The 20,621-nt window shown below is 37.5% G+C and overlaps 1 protein-coding gene across 2 annotated transcripts in view; it reads right to left on the minus strand.

The window, feature by feature from the left end:
- Positions 1–3,986: 3,986 nt before the first annotated feature.
- The window catches only part of LOC121951197 (retinal-specific phospholipid-transporting ATPase ABCA4-like), a 58,076-nt gene continuing 41,441 nt past the window's right edge, over positions 3,987–20,621 (minus strand). For both annotated transcript variants that reach the window (XM_088085791.1, XM_088085790.1), the window contains 15 exons: positions 20,450–20,619; positions 19,068–19,245; positions 18,756–18,871; positions 18,295–18,442; positions 15,656–15,779; positions 14,831–14,960; positions 14,520–14,640; positions 12,567–12,629; positions 12,080–12,186; positions 10,384–10,525; positions 10,014–10,148; positions 9,618–9,721; positions 9,307–9,399; positions 7,007–7,256; positions 3,987–5,491 (listed from right to left, as the gene is read on the minus strand). In XM_088085791.1, coding sequence (XP_087941917.1) covers positions 5,375–5,491; positions 7,007–7,256; positions 9,307–9,399; positions 9,618–9,721; positions 10,014–10,148; positions 10,384–10,525; positions 12,080–12,186; positions 12,567–12,629; positions 14,520–14,640; positions 14,831–14,960; positions 15,656–15,779; positions 18,295–18,442; positions 18,756–18,871; positions 19,068–19,245; positions 20,450–20,619 — 1,998 coding nt within the window. In that variant the 3' untranslated portion in view covers positions 3,987–5,374. The remainder of the gene's footprint in view (positions 5,492–7,006; positions 7,257–9,306; positions 9,400–9,617; positions 9,722–10,013; positions 10,149–10,383; positions 10,526–12,079; positions 12,187–12,566; positions 12,630–14,519; positions 14,641–14,830; positions 14,961–15,655; positions 15,780–18,294; positions 18,443–18,755; positions 18,872–19,067; positions 19,246–20,449; positions 20,620–20,621) is intronic.

The following is a 20,621-nucleotide window of genomic DNA, read 5'->3' on the forward strand; positions in this document are numbered from 1 at the left end:
ATAATTGACATTATGGGTCACAATGGAACATTTATTATCATTGCAGCTTCCATTAACACATGACCCAAAAACATCTTTACTAACATTTAAAGACTTAAAAAGCTGGACTTAGAGGTAACTTTACTTTCAATAGGTATAGGGTTGCACTTTCATATAGTTGAGGGGATTTTTAAGAGAAAAATTTCAAAAGAATGTTTTATATCGAGGCCTGAATCACACCAACACGTTCTCATCCCAAGTCGTCGTATATTGCCGCTTTGTAGTGGACGTCCGCTTCTACAAATACACGCTCGAACATGGTGAGATTATGCTGCATGTGGTTATATTTAGGCAACAAAAGCACATGGCTACCTGGCTCCAAATGACGTCACTAGTCCAAGATGGCAGCTGCAAAATTTTAGTTTCATTTTTCTACAGCGAGTGTTGACACTTTTTGTCTATCTTTATATACAGTTAGCACATTCCCAACTTAAACTTCATTATGCAACTGTTTTTGCAGGCTGAAAGGTTCTCCTTGTGTGTCCCTTTAACTTGTGTGTGCCGCTCATACCGTCACACCAACAGGCTATTTAAAATCCTCTCTAGATTTTGTGATTTTTAGTAACGCCTCCACAGACATCCATGTGGATAAGTTCTTCTTGAGGTATTTGTCTTAATAGCAAACGATAAGCAGAAATCAATACCGTATTATGTCATGTCAGTTTTGTTTATATCCCACATTTAGTTTCTGAGGAAAGTTCAATGTGTTTTACACGAAAGTATCTCAGAACGTTTTAGTTTGGAGCGACCAGATAGATCAAGGCAGTCAGACAGAGACTTTTAAGTTTAGGACAGTTTCATCTATTTAGTGATCACAGCTGAGAATGGATTTGGCAATAAAAACAGTTGATCAAATAGTTCACTTTATGTGTATTGATCACAGAGTGCGTTGGTTTGTGACTCTGAGGGTGAGCTGAGGCTGCAGTCTTAATTAAGCTGGTAATTGTTGCTGCTGTCAAGTCCCCGACAGCCAGTTTCTAAGGATGAACAGTTTCGTCTCTCAGCATCATCACACAAGCGATGAAGTTTGTCGTCCCACATTTCGCCCCACCCACCCGCCCCCAACCCCCCCACCCCGAGAAACCCTCAGCTTAAGACCATACGGCGTCTGCACAACGACAGAACTCAGTGCTGCCAATTAGATTGTGAAAGCAACATGTGGACTGAGAGTTTTGATGTGATCACAGTAATAAGAGAAAAAACCTTTCATATTCTTTCTCCTCTGAATATCACCGCAGGATTTGCTGCTACATCGATCACCCACTGTGCACTTCACCATATGAGCTTGACCATGAAATTTTTCATCGAAAAAGCAGCATTTCAGTAGCCTAAGTGATATACAGCATGCCAGGAAAAAAGGGATTAGGTGTCTTTTACAGCATATGTCCATACTTCATATTGTTCTTTTGATTTATTTGGACTTTATTGGGACAAATAAAGGATTATCTCATCTTCATATTGTGCAAAACAAGTCTATATTACAGCTTTATAAGAGTGAACCTATTAGTTAATTAAAGTTAAGTGAGTTACATTTTTGGCAGTTTTTCCTCAATAATTTAGGTAGCGGCTATAAATTAATTATTATACTTATATTTGCATGTACCACTTCACTTTCCTCTTGTAGCTGTTGTACTGCTAATGTATTTTCTTAATCCTTTGAAACCTGACCAAATTGGCTCAATTCCTTCTAAAAAACATGGGGAAATGGAAATGAGCAACAAAGGAAGAAATGAGTCAGAAATTAGCAAGAAATTTGTAAAAAGTACAAGAAAATTACCTAATATTAGTAAATGACTGGGAAAAGTGCTTCACATATAATTATTGTGTAACATAATTTTAAATATGTAATTCAGATAATTAGCCAGGAATAGTTTTGATTTATAGTTTTTCCTAGCTTTTTTCTCTAGATATTTTCCCCTAGCTTTTTAAAAAAATATATTAAATATACTAAATCTTCTACCTTGTTGCAATATGTGGAACATTTCTCACCAAGTTGCTCATTGCCATTTTTTTCTTTCTTTCGTTTTTTTTTTTTAAGAAATCACACCAATTAGCTCAGGGTTCGAAGGCTGAAATTGTGAAAGACGCTTGAAAGCAGCACAAGAAAAGTGATGTTGCTCCTGGTGTCGAAGGGTTATCACAGTCAAGTTGCCATTTCATTAAACTTCATTAAATTCTCATTTTAGGCATTTAGCTAAAGTGTCAGATTAAAATAATAAGAGCAAAGGAGTTTGAAGTCAACAATCATTTTTGCAACAGTTCCAGCAGAATGAACACCGCCATGGAAAAGGGATTTAATGAGAGCTGTTCACTGATGTGACACGGCATGACCTGATGGTTGACCTGATCCAAAACTGTCTCCTGTCAGTCAGTTCTTGCACAAAGCGGACATTTCCATCATGCAATGGGGCTAACTGTCTCCCAAGTCTTTCAAGAATCCCCTATGCTCAGTATGTGTGTGTGTGTATATATCTATGTATACACACACACACTGAACATGCTTATAGATACGTGTTAAGAAGAGATACTTTTTTTTGCTGATTCCTCCTATTCTCTTGTTCCTACGTGGTCTGAATGCACTTTTTGTGAGTCTCTTTGTACAAAGTCATCTGCCAAATTAATGTAATGTAATTTATTCTCAGATCTCAGTATCCCATTACTGTCACTAAAGGCCACAATGGCTGCTGCTCAGCAAAGGTTTCAGTCTTGCTCTGCTGTAATTTTCTTCATATTATGCACAAATTACAAATATGTTTGCAGTGTTATATTTGTGTTTTAACCTTTTCTAACCACATTTCTAACACCTCTTATAACATGTGCACCACATTGTGCTCTAAGTTAGCCTTTCTCGGTATTCAGTGGTAAACAGTACAGTCACATTTCACAGCCTGTTACTGTGTGACTCATTTGCTCTCCCGCAGCGGCACTATTCACGCTCATCAGCTCCATCAAGATGACCGTATGGGCAGAAGAGGAACATGAGATCCACACCAGAGGATTCATTAGCAGCCCTGAACTGCACCGTGCCGTCCTCCCTCAGTTTCTTTGAGGTAGCCAATGAAATTCAGGCTGGTGGGCGACCTGAGGCAATGACACCATCACTTGCGGCAGTGGAACAGTAATTGGACCGTGTGTCAGATAAATCCAGGTTGTGACAAGCCACTCAGCACAGCGTCGCCTCGGCCTCAATACAAAGCGTTCACTCAGCCACACCACTGACCAGCTGCAGCTTTTTCAGCTTTTCTGTGGAAGTCAGTGGAGAGAAAAGCTTTTTAACTCCTTTTTCTCACAAAAAACCCGCAGTGGCAAGCAGCAGCTTTTACCCTGTCGAACCTCGATTGACATCACTTTTCTTGTGCTGCGTTCAGATGCTTTTAACAAGTCTTTAAGCCTTTGAACCCTGAGCAAATTGATTTAAATTCTTTGGAAAACCTGGGGAAAAAAGGCAATGACTGACTTGCCCAGAAATTTCCTGCAAATTACGAGAAAATAATTGGTTTAGAAAAAAAGTTTTGGTGGTAAAAATGCCCAAAAAACTATATTTATAATGATAATAATTAAATATTTAAATGTATGTACTCAAATTATTATCACTTTTCAAGCACTATTTTCCAGGAAATTTCCTTGTTATTTTTTGGAGGGGCTAATTATTTTTTTCTCTCTCTCTTTTTTTTGGACAAATTGCAAGAAATTGCTCAATTTAGAAAATGATTTAAAAGCTAGGGAAAATGTCCAGAAAACTATATTTATAATTACCATAGAACTGTATAACTTTATATGCACTTTTTTTCAGACCATTCCCTTAATTCCTTTTTACATTTTTTGTTGCTGATTTTCTGGTAATTTTCTTGTACTTTTCACTAATTTTTATTTAAAATTCTGGGGTAATTTCTTCAAGTTGCTCGCTGCAACTTCTGAGAAATATATTAAAGAAATACTGCACTTCATACATTACGAAACTTTGGACTTTTTATTTGTGACTGATGAGGCAGTACAAATCAGCTTGTGAAGAGCATAAAGTATAAAGCATGTTAAAGTTTTATTTGGTCAGATACAAAATATAATACCTCTTCATCTACAGCTAAATTTATCGGATTGCTTTTTTTCTTAAATTGAATTCTTAAGGCCCTGACACACCAAACCGACTTTCGAGCACTAGCAGTGATGACGGCTGTGTTGCCTCGCGTTGTCGCATTTGAGCCAAAAACATAAACACACTGCAAAGACTACAGCTGACGGCCAACAAGCATGTATGTTTTTCACCTGCGTCTAAAGAAATACCCCTTCAGACCAGCAGACAGCAGTTGTCTGTAATCTCCATTCAATAAGGGAAACTGGAAGACCATCTCGGCGTTAGTTAACTAATTAGAGCATTAACAACACAATCCAGTGTTGAAAGAACAAACCATATTTACCATTCACCAGCGAACAACCACACAAACCATCAACCAAAGAGCTTAACGGCTAAAGAAAAACAACCTTACCTTTTATAACAAGTTTGTTTCAAACTCAACCCCTCTTCACTTTGGCCCTTTGTTTACTTTCCTCACTTTCGTTTCTCTTCTTGCGCGCTGAGCTGAACTGCCAATCAGAGTCCTTTTATTTACTGATGGGCTCTGCTGCTGCTGTTTTCATTGCTGATGCCTATTCAACATGCTGGAAAAAGGCAGAAAAAAACGAAGACTAGTGCTGACGAGGGCCAATGGTGCCATTGACCGACGGCTGACGGTTGTCTTGGTGTGTCAGGGCCTTTAAAGATGAAAAGTTTGTGCTATTTTGCTCTGACTCTGGAGAACAACAGAAAATGGCAATGTATGAAACACAGCAGACAAATACTTAAATATACAAGAGTGAACGACTGAAAAGAAAGGAAGCAATAGTAAATCCGTTTTGGAAAAAAAATACATGACATTTGTTTACATGTGTCACATAAAATTGAGGTGTGTGCGTTAATGTAAACATTAAAAAAGATACTGCGTCTAAGGTGCTGAAGTATTTGTTACACACAGAATATGTACAATTTTTTTCAAGCCGGTCAATCTAAGCAAAAATATCTTTTTTCATATTTTTGATGAAGAAAATGTCAGTCATACTTGTTTTTTGACAGTATCGTGAAGGATTAGCATCGTTTCTTTGTCTGTGGCTTGAAAAATGATCTGTTCTACAGTCACTTTGGCAGGTTAACTGGCCGAGCTTGTCTCTACTCTAAAAAGCAATTTGGCTAGTGAAATATTAAAAGTGGCTTTTGAAATGTAGAATGTGGAAAAGTTAGATCACTGCCCTGCAGAGGAACACTTTTGCAGTACATCTTTCTGTACATTTTCTGGCGACTAGTTCATGTTTTTCTCTGCACGGGCGAGATCTTGATGTCTTTTCTTCCACCTGCTGTTCGTCTGTGTAACGTAATGTCCTCGTCCTCTCCTGTCTGCTGCTTGGCAAAGTTGACAAACACCTGCACAACAGACACAGTGAAGAATAAAAACCTTTTCACCCGCCTCAAGATACAAAAGGACCACAATCTGCTCAGCATTACAAGCCATAACTCACTAGCTACGGTGCACTTAAAATTCAAAGCTTATGAAAAGAAATGAAACAGTGAGAAATAGAACAAAATAGATGAACTTCATCTTATTATATTGGAGATATGGTTGACTTTGAGACTGTACAAGTGAAAGGAGTTCATTTGTGGAACTTTGAAAACGAAATAAAAATGTGTAAGACACTTACCACGTTAAAAAAAAAATTAAAAACTAGAATTACTGCCTTTTGGCTGTAAGCCTCTGCAGACCTGTCAAGTTGCACGTAGGGTTAATATCCATGTCTGTGAAAACATGGATGCTTCACACACATCTACAACTCAACAGCAGAGACGATTCATACAATCAGCGCAGTGTGAAGGTGGACACCCACGAATAGTGTCACCAATTCAGTATCTCACCAAATATCTCCTGAGATATGACGCTGATTAATGGCCAGAAAAGTATTTTTGCAGAACATTATGATGTCACAGTGAAGTTGACCGTTGACCATTCGGATATAAAATGCCATCACTTTATCATTTTACCCAGTTAGACATTTGTGTGAAAATTAATTAGTATATGGATTCTTGAGTCTAAAAACATGTTTTGTGTAGTTACAATGGCCTTGACCACTGGCCACAAAATTTTAATCAGTTCATAGTTGAGTCCAAGTAAACGTTTGTGCCTCATTGAGTTCTACCAAATTTGAGGAAGTCTCCCCAAGGCATTCTTGAGATATCGAAAATCGAGAATGGGAGCGATGGACGTACACACAACCTGAAAACATAATGCCTCCGGCCGTGGCTATCATCAGCACGGTGATGATTGACAATGACCAAGATGACAACTATAAAAATGAGGTATGAACACTACTGTGTATGTGAATTTTTGTTTGGGACTTTTAGGTTTATACATATATATTTATACATTAATTTTCAGCGTATAACTCTAAAGTGAACTGTACAAAATAATAAATGTAAAAAGTGTAGGCGTCGTAAGCTGAGGCTTCAGCCTACACATTTTCAGTCAGCATAAACTTGCTTTAGGTTTTTCGCTGCTTTAAAAGTTGTAAAAGTTGAAAATGATTGAAATAAACTAAACTAACGATAAGAAGAAAATAAGTAATAAAATTGAACATTTTTTTAATATGCATAACTGAAGAAGAAATTTGTGATTTGTCTTATTCTGGTAGAGTCCAAGGAAGCATTACTGTCTCCTGTAACATTTAACATACAATGAAATTGTTCGACTGAATATTTAAACATAAAAAATATTGAAATCAAATTGTATTACATGTTATTAGATTTAACCTTCATGTTTTAAAATCCTTTTTATATTTAAGTTTAATAAGTCATTGATGCAAAATGTGATTCACTAATGTTATAAGGAAAAATTCCCTCACATGTATTAAACAGGTTGATACTCTCATTGTCTCTGTTCATTTGTACCTGGTCCAGTGTTGTCTGGGAAACAGAGTAGTCTTCGATGCTGAGCCGTTCTCTATTGGCCACCACCAGCTGAAATATCCTGGCCAGGGAGGAGGAGGCGATCTCGTACTGCAGCGTGTTGTAGTGCTTCTCCCTCTGGACGCAGCCGGGGAAGCTGCTCTCGATGAAGCTCACCACAGGCTCCAGATCTGGGGACAAGCCCGCTTTAGCTGCCTTGATTTTCATGGTCACTACGTAGCCGTCACCAAATCTGGATCAAGGAAACACAGTGTGAAAATATTACATAGTTCTCAAAATACATTTCAATTATCTTATCATACTCTAAGTCTCTATTTTTGTCTTTGGGTTGAAGGTGATGAGATTTTTGATGTAGTTGAAAGAGAGAGAGAGAATGTAACTATCACATTTTTATGAGTGCCTTTTGTGTTAAGTTCAATATTTAATTTGTTCAATAAAAGGATGTTGAAAAAATAATTCCTTTCATTTTATTATTAAACAAGCAATTTGTTGAATTTTAGCTGTAAATTGAAAGCAGCAGAGAGGCAGAGCTGAGTACAGTTTAAAGTTTGGGTAAAGCAAAATCAGTGATTTCCTTCTAAACACATTCTAAATGTTCTTTTTTATGATTTATAATTATTTTACTATTTATTTAAAGTAACGGTTACAACATTTAAAACACTGTGTAGTACTGCAGTGTGGAGTAAGACGAGTGACAGTTTTTCACCATTTCTATGTTCATAAATATTTTGGACAGGCCTAAAAGCCTGCTTGAGGACACGCTGGAGCCATCGTCAACGTAATCCCTCCCCCAGTCTATGAAAACAGAGAATGAGCTGCTGAGAAACGACTGACTCTTGTTAGCAGCTAACTCACTAGCAAAAAGCACACATGCCCCCTGAGCTGAAAAGCGAGCCGCAGTGCATTCACAGACTCTCGTTAGCAGCTCAACCCGTAGCACAGTGACATATGACAGCTAACAGCAGCTAACAGCAGCTAACAGCAGCTAACAGCAGCTAACAGCAGCTATCAGCAGCTATCAGCAGCTATCAGCAGCTATCAGCAGCTAACAGCAGCTAACAGCTATCAGCAGCTGGCGTTATCACAAATCAAACACACAAAGATGTGAGCAGTAACTGTCTGTGGGCCGGGTAGCCGATTTGGGCTAAAATGACTGAAAAGTATGTTAGTAATGTCTGCTTGTGTTTATTTGATTGTGGCATTTAACCAAAAAACAAACAAAAAATAACTAAATAAAAAAGTTAAACAAAAGAAAAAGGCCAACAAGGCTTGGAAAAGTACTTAAAAATTATAATAATTATGTAACATCATTTTAAATATGTAATTTTGATGTTATAAATATAGCTTTTTTCCCTAGCTTTTATCTTTTTTCCCTAGACATTTTTGCAAAGCTTCTTTCAAAACAATTTACTAATTTCTTAAAATATGTGGCATATTTCTTACCAAGTTGCTCATTGCCTTTTTCCTCACACATTTTTGAAAGAAAATGCACCAACTTGCGAAGAGTTCAAAGGTTCAAATACTTGTGAAAGGCATCAGAAAGCAGCAAAAGAAAAATGATGTTGATCCAGATTTCGAAGGGTAAAAGCTGCTGGATGCCACTGGAGGTTATTTAGTGAGAAAATAAGTTAAAAGGCTTTTTTCTCCGTGGACCTGCAATAACTCCACTGATCTCCACTGAAAAGCAGAAAAAGCTGCTGCTGGTCAGTGGAGTGGCTAGGGTTAACAGACTTGTTCATTCATGTAGATTGTATGTTAGACTGAAAGAGCTAAGAGGGTTTGTACAACGTAACAAACTCACCGCTTAGGAGTAACTGTGATACAATTTTAAAACTTCAAAGACATGGTGATTTATTTAAAAATTCAATTTCCACTGAGCAGTTAATAACACAGTTTGTGTGGTGTGACAAACTCATTGCACATGACTTTAATATGTTAATTTAGCAGGTAATATCGTCATTGCGATATTCATTGTTATAGAATTTTGCATATTTAACTATAAAAATTTTTTTTTTGCATATTTTCCTAATAGCATGCAGCCCTAATTTTTATCCCCACAACTACATATTGTTTATATTTTCAAAGTCTGAATATCTTTTTTTGTATTTTCAGGCTGCCCACAGATCACCCACACAATTCTTTCTGGAACATACATTTTTAAAACTTACAATTTTTCTGTACTGATGCAGAGAAACCTTGACTTATATTTTAATGGTTTGAAGTCATATTTAAATACAACCCACACACTGTAAAAGCCTGCTAAAATAAAGAAAACCACTCACTTGTATTTGAGATGCTGGATGGTACCCAGACACTTGAAGGTCCCATTGACCATGATGGCCAGTCGAGTGCAGAGGGCCTCACACTCCTCCATACTGGTGAAAAACAACCACAATCCATCTTTATTTTTAGTGCTGCTACTTCACGGCTACAAGAACTGAATCATAATTTCACAGATCTCTCTGGCAAAATCAAACAAATGCCAGTCTAATCAGGATTTCATTAACAGTTGTTGGCATTAGAGTGAAGTGTGTTTGGTCAGCTGCAGCAGCAGATGTGTGCGGCAGATTCATTTCATTATTAGATGTTGAACCTGTGTGATGTGAGCACCACCGCCCTGCCGTCCTGGATGACACTCATGATGGCGTTCCACAGGAAGCGTCGAGAATGAGGGTCCATCCCCGTCGTGGGCTCGTCCTGAACACAGAGTCACAAATAAGCAGCAACTTGACTCTCTGAGCACATAATTCCATATGAACAGAGACCAAATCCTTATCTCTATCAGCATATGGCAAAGATCTCAGATATTTGCCAATTTGAATTGAACTGCGTCGTTTCCTGCCAATATATAAAACATTGGAGGCCAGGCTTGACTGAACCCATATGGCTTCCCATCTGGATGCAGAGACCATTTCATTGATAAATCCCTGCATAAAGCCCAAAAACCCAAACAATGGGCTCCTGAGCTCCCAGTCATTGGCTTACTCACCAGCAGCACCAGCGCTGGGCAGCCAATCATTGCGATGGCTGTGGAGAGTTTGCGCTTGTTGCCTCCACTGTAGGTCCCTGCACAGCGGCCGGCGTACTCTGTCAGACCCAGCTTCTGGATGCCCCACTCTGCCACCTACAGGGGGAACAGGACACGAGGATATGCAACCCCTGCTGTTAACCGAGCCCTTCATAACACTGTTACAGCAAAAATTAAGAAGACAAATCAAACGAGCAGCTGTAAAGAGACAGAAACAAAACCAAACCAGAATCAGCCAAATAGATATAAAGCTCTCAATGCAGCACTGAGCCAAGCAGAGTGAAACATCCTCAGACAGTTAGTGATGTGAAGCAGCTGGAGTCCTACTCACTCTGGGGATCTCTGACTCAGGTACCCCTCTGAGACGAGCGTAGAGGTACAGATGCTCCCTGCCAGTTAGGAGCTCATCGATGGCGTCAAACTGAGGGCAGTAGCCCATGTTCTGGTGCACGTCCAGAATCTCTGTCAGGATGCTACGAACAAGACACAGCTCGCTGCAGTGAGCTTATAAAGCAAACAACATGATAAGGAAAACCAAAGAGTGGGGAGTCATCAATAAAGCCGTTACTGAAAACCTGTCATCCAGATCTGAGAAGGGGCAGACATGCACACTAATAATCCACTATTATTCCGAATATGACAATATTCCTAATTTGATGAGGGTCATGTTTACAGCATAATCAATTTAGATGTTCTGTACTAGGCCTTTTCAAAATTTAGCATTTTCCGAATAAGACTTGTGGGATATGCCAATATAACTTGGGTTTTAACAGCATCATTTGGGCATGTATTCAGTGCATTCCCAATATGCATCTCAGTTTGGGTTTTTGCTGCAGTTTGCAACACACAGCCTTTTGCCTGTTTACGAACGGCTCTGTGCGTTGTCATGGATACACTGCACACAAATGGACACATTTTTTTGCCATAAATTACTGTATTAGTATTATTAGTGCCACATTGAAAAAAAAATCTCAGATTTAAAAAATACAGTCATAATATTTTTAGAAAAAAGTAACAATATCACAAGAATACACTCGTAATGAAATGAAAATGAAGTCACACAATTTAAAGAAATATAGTCACAATATTTCGAGTATAAGTTGTAATCTAAAAATTAAAATAATGTCACTATTTTAAAAAGTCATAATATTATGAGGATAAAGATTAAATTAAATGAAAATAAACAAATGCTCTTTCAAAAAAGTAACAAAATAGTAAGAATTCTGTTGTAATTGAAAATGAAAAAAGTTGGAAAAATATGTGATTAAACTCGTAAATATAAAGGTTATGATTTTTCATACAATTTCAACTTATTATTACAATATAACAAACCTTTAAAAAAATATAGTATGACTTTATTCTCATATTATTATGACTTTATTCTCGCAATCTAAGTTGATTTGTTTTTTTAATTAAATATGGCCCTAATCTTCCTTTGTAGATTTCCAGCCTGGAGTAAACCTTAATGAATCTATGAAATCACAAGATATTAAAACAATAAGGAAAAATACTGTTGTATTATTTAACTTTATACTTTCACCTCTTTAGGCTTCAATAACATTCAATAATCTGGATTTTCATTAAAGTTTTAGTGATCACTGATGGTGCAAATGCAGTTTGAGGGGCTTATTCTTCCTGATTAGAATTCTTAGAGGTATGTTCAGAAAGTTGGCACTAAAACTGGATTTTTAACCGACAGAATATTAGCACCAAATCCCCATGCTGTTGCCGCACTACAAAAATTGATTTGAGACTTCAAAAACTAACGGTCGATGAAGCCCTCGTTCCTAGTTTTTTTTTTTCTTCCCCCTATTTGGAGTACCTCATGGGTTGGTTTTATCGTCAGATAGTGTCATCAAACAGATTTCTGTCAAACTGACCTTCCCGTGTTTAAACTTTCTAACTCAGTGGGCTGTTTCTGCTCGTCTCCCATCTGGAACTGTGTGCAGGATGAACCAAAAGCAAAGTTTTGTGAACTCACTTTGTGTTCTATCGACCGGGGCCGTTTTTGACTGATCTTTATGTACCTGTAACCAGCCACAGTGGCCTCCCCGGAGCTGACATCAGTGTCACCCGTCAGCATTTTGAAGGTCGTCGTCTTTCCAGCTCCATTAACTCCCAAAAGACCAAAGCACTAAGAGGACAAAAGGCAATCAGGCTCTCCATGCGAGGACACATTCTGCTGAAGCGCACTCACTATAACAGACTATTGATATTCATTTGAAACTCTAATATTCGATTTGGCTTCATATAATGACCAGAAATGTCCTTGTACATACATCCATTACTAAACAATATGAGAACATTAGAGCACAAATATAATACACACAAAAGACCCAGTTTACTGTAAATATACTTCATTATGGTTGCTGCTGTTGGTAAATTACAATTACTGCATATAATTTATTTATTTAGATTTACTTGAGCAAACACGTAAAGAAAAAACTTGAATAATCTGAAAAAAACAGTAGTAAAGATGCTAACTCTCAATATAAATGAACTCAGTGACTTTACCTCTCCTGCAGGGACACCCACACAAATCCGGTCCACAGCTGCCCTCTTCCTGCCCACATACGTCTGTGCAGAGAAGGCAGGAAAACAATGATAACTGACTCTGTTTGCATGGTACTTTTTTAAAAAATAACAAAAATTTAGAGGTGGCAAAAGTTAAATCAGCCAGATTCTTTATTTCTGTAGCATTATTCGGCCTGCATGTATTGCTGTTACAATATTATTATTATTACAATATTATTATTACACGACAAATTTGTTTCTTTTTTCATTTTTTGTTTCATTTGGGAAATTGTTTTTCTTTTGTTTGTAGTTTGTTTGTTTGTGTGTCTTTCTTTTCTTTGTCCACATGCTGTGCATATACAAGACCAAAAGATATTTGTACAATAATAGCGTGTTGTAATCCCACGAGGGATGTGCCAAATATAATGAATGAATGAATGAAATGATTCATTTTTTCTAACATTTATTTAATTGGGAGTAAAAGACTCACTGAGATTCGAGATTTTCAAGACAGGCAGCTGCACAAATAACATGGTTGCAGACAATAAAACAAACACCAACTAAAATGAAAACGAAGAATAGTATACAGATATTATAAGATATTATAGATAAGATAAAAAACATCAATCATTTAAAGCATACACAGGGAGATGTACCTCCTTCCAAGTAATTTCAAGAAACACTTTGAATGCGTCCAATGAGACCAGCTCGTAAAGATTTAGGGAAGTTTGAAACTGCTTCCAAGTTGAGGGAGCAGCAGTATTTTCAGTTTAGTATGGTCAGCAAAAACAAGCAAGACAATAACTTTCCATACTTTTTTTTCTGTAGGTAAGAATGTAGAGGACAAAGGCGAGTAAGGGCGATGAGATTTGTAATAAATCTCAGTGCTCCATGCCAAACAGTATTCAGCATTGTGCAGGTGCATGCATGTATAAAACATCACTACAGTCCAGCACAGGCATAAAAGTGTCAGCAACATGTCTGCTTTGACCTCGCAGGAAAAGCAAGACAATACAAACCTAATTTCTGATTTTTTCTTTAAGACATGCCCCTGAAAAATGTGAACAGAGGTGGAAATCCTATTTAAATTTGAAGTGATTGTTTTATTTTACATATTTAGTAATGAGTGAAAGACTCCCTCCTCCTTAAAAAAAACACTGGCTCTTCGTGAATCAGAGTCATGGATCGCAGAGATCTTATAGGATGCTGAAGGACAATTGTGGGCTTTATTTTACAATATTATTGTAAAGTCCCACTGACTTGAAAAAGAACTGCAAATTCCTCCACCTGATACCAAAAAGTAATTTATGGCAAACATAAAAAAATGCAAAAATACAGCCACTGCTATGAGTGTTAATGGACAGCACAATATTTTACAAAATGTTTGGTAAAAAAATATATAATTCTGGGATGATTGCACTCCCAACAAATATAGACCTCTTGAACAAAAAATGAAAGAAGTCATATCTCTCTGTTGGAACCCTTATATTGGAACTTTTAAAGGGTTACCACACTTTGTCATGGACAAGATTTCGAAACGTTTCCATGACTTTTCAAGGATCTATATAACATTTTTTCTTACTTCATTTGCTCTGCCTTTTTTCACCATATCAGATTCAAACATCATTTTAGTTAACTTGCATGAAGGGTTAGATGACAGAATGGTACTCTTTTAGGGACTAGCTTAAATATTATTTGAAAATTCAATTCTCTGTTTTGTTGTATTGTTGCCTCTTTTGTATGTTTTTTTGCTATTTGTATAAGACCTGTACCAGCGCTCAGTGTTTTGTATCCAGCACCTTGGTTTTGTGGCCGTGCCACTTGTTCTTCTTCTACACTTAATTCAACTTTATCCTCATGAATATGGATAAAAGGATGAATGAAACCGAAGGTGAACTTGAGAAATTTGAAATCGAGATATCATGAACCGTGTTCAAGTCAGTGATTTTTTACCTTAGAGAGGTCCCTGATCTGCAGGATGTCCGTCTTGCTCCCTCCATCATAAATTCTCTGCCTCTCTGCTGCCACGTCATCATCCTCATCTCGTTTAGAAGTCTGCTTGTAGTCTGATAACCTGAAGGGTGAAAGAAAATCATCTGAGGAGAAGCATCTGGTGCTACACTTTTATCTGTTCATAGTTGTGAGTGAGTTCTGACCCTTTGTGAAAGATTTTTCGATGTCTTTATGGAAAAGGCAAGATATAGGTGTGATGGTTGAGATGCTTTATGTAAACTTATATGGTCTGTTTTTAGCCAGTCACTTACCAGCGGTCCAGGAAGAACCGATACTGGATCAGAAGATTGAGAATAAAGTAGACAAAGCCTTCTGCTGCCATGAAAGCAATATTTTTCCCCACAAAGTCCCATCGGAAAGGGTCCTGTGTGTACTCTTCACCTGAAAAGACATATATATACTGAAAATGAACCTCGTGTTCAGTAGAAAGTCAGAACCTTTTATACCTCACAAGCTCTAAAAAACATAATTTTCCAGACAGCCAGGAAGGGTATAACTTAATACCCGTCTTCTACCGTAGAAGTTCACAAGTAAGTTTTGATGGAGGGTTATTTGTCACTCACAGATCTGACATCTGACTTATGAGTGGTTCATCACAACTAAGCAAACTGTGAAATTAAGAGTATGAACTACTTGAACTTTGATTACCAAAGATATAAACTGTGTAAAGTTGAAAATGTCCGCAAAATGATCTTTTCCCTCTATTTAAATTTGTTACTGATTACATTTAAATACTGACAATATTTTGGCGCTTGGGCAGAAAGCTCTACAGCGTTTTCATACTGACACTGAGGGCAACCTTTCTCGTTGCATCTTGATGCAGAAAGGGTCACTGTAAGGCACATGTGTCGACACGTTACTAAGAAGGGCTCAGCGGTCAGGTTGAGGCAACAAAACCACTTGGTTAAGGCAAAGATGTTTTAAAACAAAAGATGACACATTATAGGCTGTGCCAATCGTATCAGATGGTAGTTTCGTAAGTGGGCATAGTCATCTGTCCCGCACAACCACTATTACTGTAATGACACTGCCTGTGCTGCCCACTGTATTTTGGCACCCTGGGAGTGATTACTTACCAAATCTGGCATAAACATCGGTAACAGCCTGGTTCATGGCCATGTCTATCAGTCCTCGCCCCAGGCAGAAGTGAGGGAGCACCAGCAGCCCTTTCTTTAGCCACTCATTGAACATCAGCAAAGACTGGCAACATACACACAAACACATAATCATTAGATACACAATTCACTGGAGTGCAGATTGAATACTTCCACACACAGTCTGCACTATACACAAATATTCAACTCAACTAAGTTGTAATTCAAACAAAATCAAACTTGACTATAACTCAGCACTGTCCTGAGTATTTTGCATCACTGCATCATCACCGCAGCATTGTGTTTTCATACATCTGTCCTATACTCAGGCATAAATTGCTCATGCAACAAGAGCTATTAATGCACTGAAAATACAATCTGTTCAATTTATGCATATATACATACAATTTTTACTAATTATTAAATTTTAAAAACTTTCTGAAATCACCAACTTCACATAAAGCAGAGCATTTATTTGCATGCATTTGGAGTTGAGCTCAGGTCGTAAGAGCCTTGGCCAACAACTAGTTTAAATCATGTGAGCTGCATCTTCTGTTCATCAATATCATATAAAACTGGAGTACATCATATTGTAATGTATTTGTAAGGAGATCAGGTTGTTAGCTGACACTTAGCTTTGCTTTGCATATATATGTAGGCATGCAACACAGGCTTCTCTTTTTTTATCTGCTGCCACATATGGATTTTTTTTTAAATGAAAGGAGTTAATACAGTTGTGATTTACTGTCGGGGACAAAGAAGTTCTAAGTTTAGTCTTAAAGCAATCAACATAACAAACATATGGGTCGTGCCACCTCCAGTGCTCTCATGACTCACCGGAGCAGAGGAGTGCAGATGTGCTGCAGAGACAACCATCTGGCAAAAAGAGCCATCTCCATTTTTTGACAGAGCAGGAAGTCACCTGTCACCTTGATAGCAGCATCTGTGCTCTTTTCTCCTAATTCTGTTCCCACTGATACTTCTCTATACTTCTCTCTTTTTTCTTAAAAAGACTCAGAGTAACAAGGTTTATTTGCACGCTTGATCGAGCGACTTTTGGCAGATGTCATTGTTGTCTTACATGTTCAGCCCTGTTGCCCTGCACCAGCTGCATCACATTGTAATCCGTTTTTGTGTATAGTTGGTGTTTGCTCTGTAGTTTTTGTCAGCTAAACTCTTTGCTCACAGCATAGTGGAGAGTTTATCCTCTAAAGAACCACAAATTTTCCTCAGGAGTTGGTTCAGACTCCAGCAAAGCTAACAGGAGAACAAATATTGAACTTGCATTTGTCAGCTGGCCAGAAACACGATTTAAAATGAATGATAATTCTGCCCCCTTGTCTGTTGGATGTGTAAATAGATCTGCTAACACATGTGCTATATCAACTTTATGAGGTGATAATATGTCAATCTTGTGTTTACTGCTTGTTCTGCTTCCCTCAAGATGCCAACAACTCAATACTGCTTTCATTTGGACATTAAAATTAATCGATGTGCTGAATGGTTTGCCTCTTTGCATTTAGCATTTATAGAGATGAAGCCAGTAAACCTGCCACAACTCTAGAATGCAGTTTAACTGTGTAAGAATAAGAATAACATGCTGCATATTTCTAATAAACTTTATTCATACAGCACTTTTTAAAACTAAGTTACAAAGTGCTTGTCATGGCTTACACAGGAACAAAAACCAGGATTTCTGGATTGCAGACAATCACAGCAATGCAAATTAAAATGGTAATAAGAGACGCAAAAGTAATATAAAAAGATAAGAGCAATAAGGTTAACGCGTCAGGGGCCTCACACCTAAAGTAATCAGTCCTTTAAGAAAAAGTCGCAACCGTTAAATTAAAGTGGAATCATCCAAATAACAGACCTAATGTAAGAATTGATGACTGCTTTAAATATGCGTCTTTGCAGTGAAAGATTAGAACCTTTGGGAATAATTATATTAATTGTCTGTTGTGTGTTTAACCTATGAAAATGGAGGTCACATGGATAATCGCAAGACAGTTGTTTGCTTGATCATGATTTAAATATATCTAAAATAAGAGCCATAATAGCGAGAGCAGCCATTCTTTTTCCAACAGAAAACTAAGGCTTCTTCTTTTCTTGATGTAATTATGCTGGTATTTCCCTGTAATGGCCTCAGGGAATTATTCTTTGCATAATCTTGTATACATTTATCTAAAATAAAAACCATAGTAGCTAGAATATTTTTTCTTTCAGAAGCAGACAGTGAAGACTTCTGTCTTTCCTGTCATCACATTGTATGTTCGTAATCACTCTTCTCAGAAAAATAAGCATATCTTAAAAACTATGGAGTGTTGGGAAATATTTTGGTTATGTTTCTAAATTTGTAAAAATCTTTTGGATCAACGTTTTGTGTTTTGATTTTGTAAAATCTGATGATCTGATTTTGTATTATTTTTCTAATGACACAATTTCAATACTTTTAATAAATATTATGGTTTATTGACTTACATAACCTTTAAGCTTAGGTTGTGCAGATTTCAGGGATATGAAGATTTGACATCACAACCAGCAAAACCAGTAATGTAGGTAATGCCAGACCATTTCTATTGCATCTTTCAAACAGCTTAGGGTGAAAAGTGTCTATTTACCCGATTGTTTTCAAAAAGCTCCAGGATGAAGGTGATGGCGCTGGTGTTGATGCCTATGAACAGGTTGATGCAGGAGAGGGACACATATGCAGTACTTGGGATGCTGAACACGTAGGACATGGGGTACATCATGGGGGTCACTGACCACCTAGTAGACAGAGAAAAAAGAAATATTTTAAAAACATTTGCAGTCATCAGATCTGACTGTTGTTTTTCATTTATGCACTTTGTTCTCTCTCTGTGGATTTCCTTGTTGTTGAAGTGAGTTGTTATTCAGTTCTTCTTTGTCTTTTTGTGTAGAGGTGAAATGTCCTAATAAGGCCCTCTGGGCGCTCTCACACCATAACACTAACTCACCGACTTCAATCTGTCTCTGCTTTTCATATCCTTTTAGATTTTATTGTTTTTATTCTTTAAGTGGAAAACAAAACTGAACCAAATGAAATTAAGCAGAGTCTTACCCATACAGCAGGAGCAGAGTTATTAGTGCTGGCAGGTTGGACGGTGATGTGTAACACTTTTTGTCAAAAGCCATGAAAATGCCGACCACCATCGCAGTGCTGAGAGAGTAGTTCACCTGAGGGAGAAATAAAGCATTCACATGTGATATTGAACAGAAAATCTATTATTATACAAAAATAACTAGATGTAAGATAGATTTTTACTTAAAGGAACAACCCACAATGTCTCTTTTTTTTTTTTGCTTAAATAATTTGAAACTTCAAATTAAGAGAACACACATTTAACATGGACTCCATCTGTGTTTAACTCACCATGTCCCAGAAGAAGTTGGCCACCCAGTACACTAGAGGGCTGACCCCACTGACAAACTGCAGGTGCTTGGCCTTGGTCACACGCTCCTGGATGAGGTAGAGGACGAAGCTGGCAGGGATGAAGGACATGGCAAAAATAACACAGATCGCCACCACGGCGTCTACTGAAGTGGTCAGCCTAAAGAGAGAAACAGATAAATTAAGAAAAAATAATAATTGTGTAATTTATTACTTACAGTATTTGCAGCTTACTAGAGATGGTGTCCATTACAGAAAAAAAGCAGACTTTGTTAAGAAAAAATAAAGCTGAGACAGTAATTTGCACTCAAAGACTCGGCTGAAACCTTTGTCTGAAGGAAATTAAAAAGGTGATGCAGAAATATAAAATAATATTTATGACTTTAAATCACCTTAAGATAAGGCCATGAAAACTGATTATGATCTAAAATTATATATGTAAATATATTTTTATAAATGGGAAACTGGTGTTAAAATTAAAAAACCCCAGACAACACAACACTAAAATGTTTGTACTCAGTGTTGATTGTTAGACAGTTGTTGGTCTTGTTAATCTTTTCTTTATTTCCTAGTACCTTTTTTATCTGTGGTTGAATTTTATGTGATGGCTCTGTATACGACAGTCACAGCATTAATATAGCAACAAACAACCTTTTGCTATGTAAAGATATACTGGAGTAATGGCATCCTGAGTGGAGCCCCCCTCTGTGTCACAGGGGCAGCTGGCAGGACAGGATCATTTTGTCTGTGACTAACTGGTGGGTCAAAGAAGAATAGAGCCCAAAAATATCCATAAATTGGGAAAACAATGAGGAGCTCCCTACCCTCTGAGCAGTTGACAAGATCAGCTACCATATAAAAGGGATGTTAAATGCTTGTTATTGACATGTTATGCCAACGTTATCGTTTACTAAGCAGTAGAGGCTGACACTGTGAAATGCCATGTCTGTCATGCCTCTTTTGCTTCTGCGATGCCGGCATGCTGTCTATAATCACACATTGGAGCAGCATGACGCAGCTGTTGTTTGGTTCTGTGTAAAAATGCAAAGGCGGTGCAAAGAAGAGAATTTGTAGCAGCCCTATATTGTGACTTTTGTGTAAAAACGGCTTTAGGCACACTGTGGATTTCACATACGGCTTCATTAATGTAATCCTGTTTATCTTGCCTTGAGTCAACTCTCCTGTGCAAGCTTTTGTTTACTTTAAATGTATATATATATATATATATGAAGATAAAACAGTTTCTATATATGTGAATGTCTTTGTGTGTGCATCTTTCATAATAACTGTATTATTTAATCTGCCAACAAATAAGCAAATATACATGTTGAAATATAGTGCATAACTATGAAAGTAACACTCACACTGTGACTTCAGAGAGCTGCTCTTTGGTGAGGTTCAGAGGGTGGTTGATGGCGGTGATGCCAAATTCGAGAGGCTTGGCGGATGGAGGGAGGAAGGCCCTCAGAATAGCGTTATTGGCCACGTTCATGAAGGCCACCATGGCATGCCAGCCTTTGTTATTATACCATACCT

This window comes from Plectropomus leopardus, chromosome 12, assembly GCF_026936395.1.
Source record: "Plectropomus leopardus strain MGB_pleo_1.0 chromosome 12, ASM2693639v1, whole genome shotgun sequence".
NCBI lineage: Eukaryota > Metazoa > Chordata > Actinopteri > Perciformes > Serranidae > Plectropomus > Plectropomus leopardus.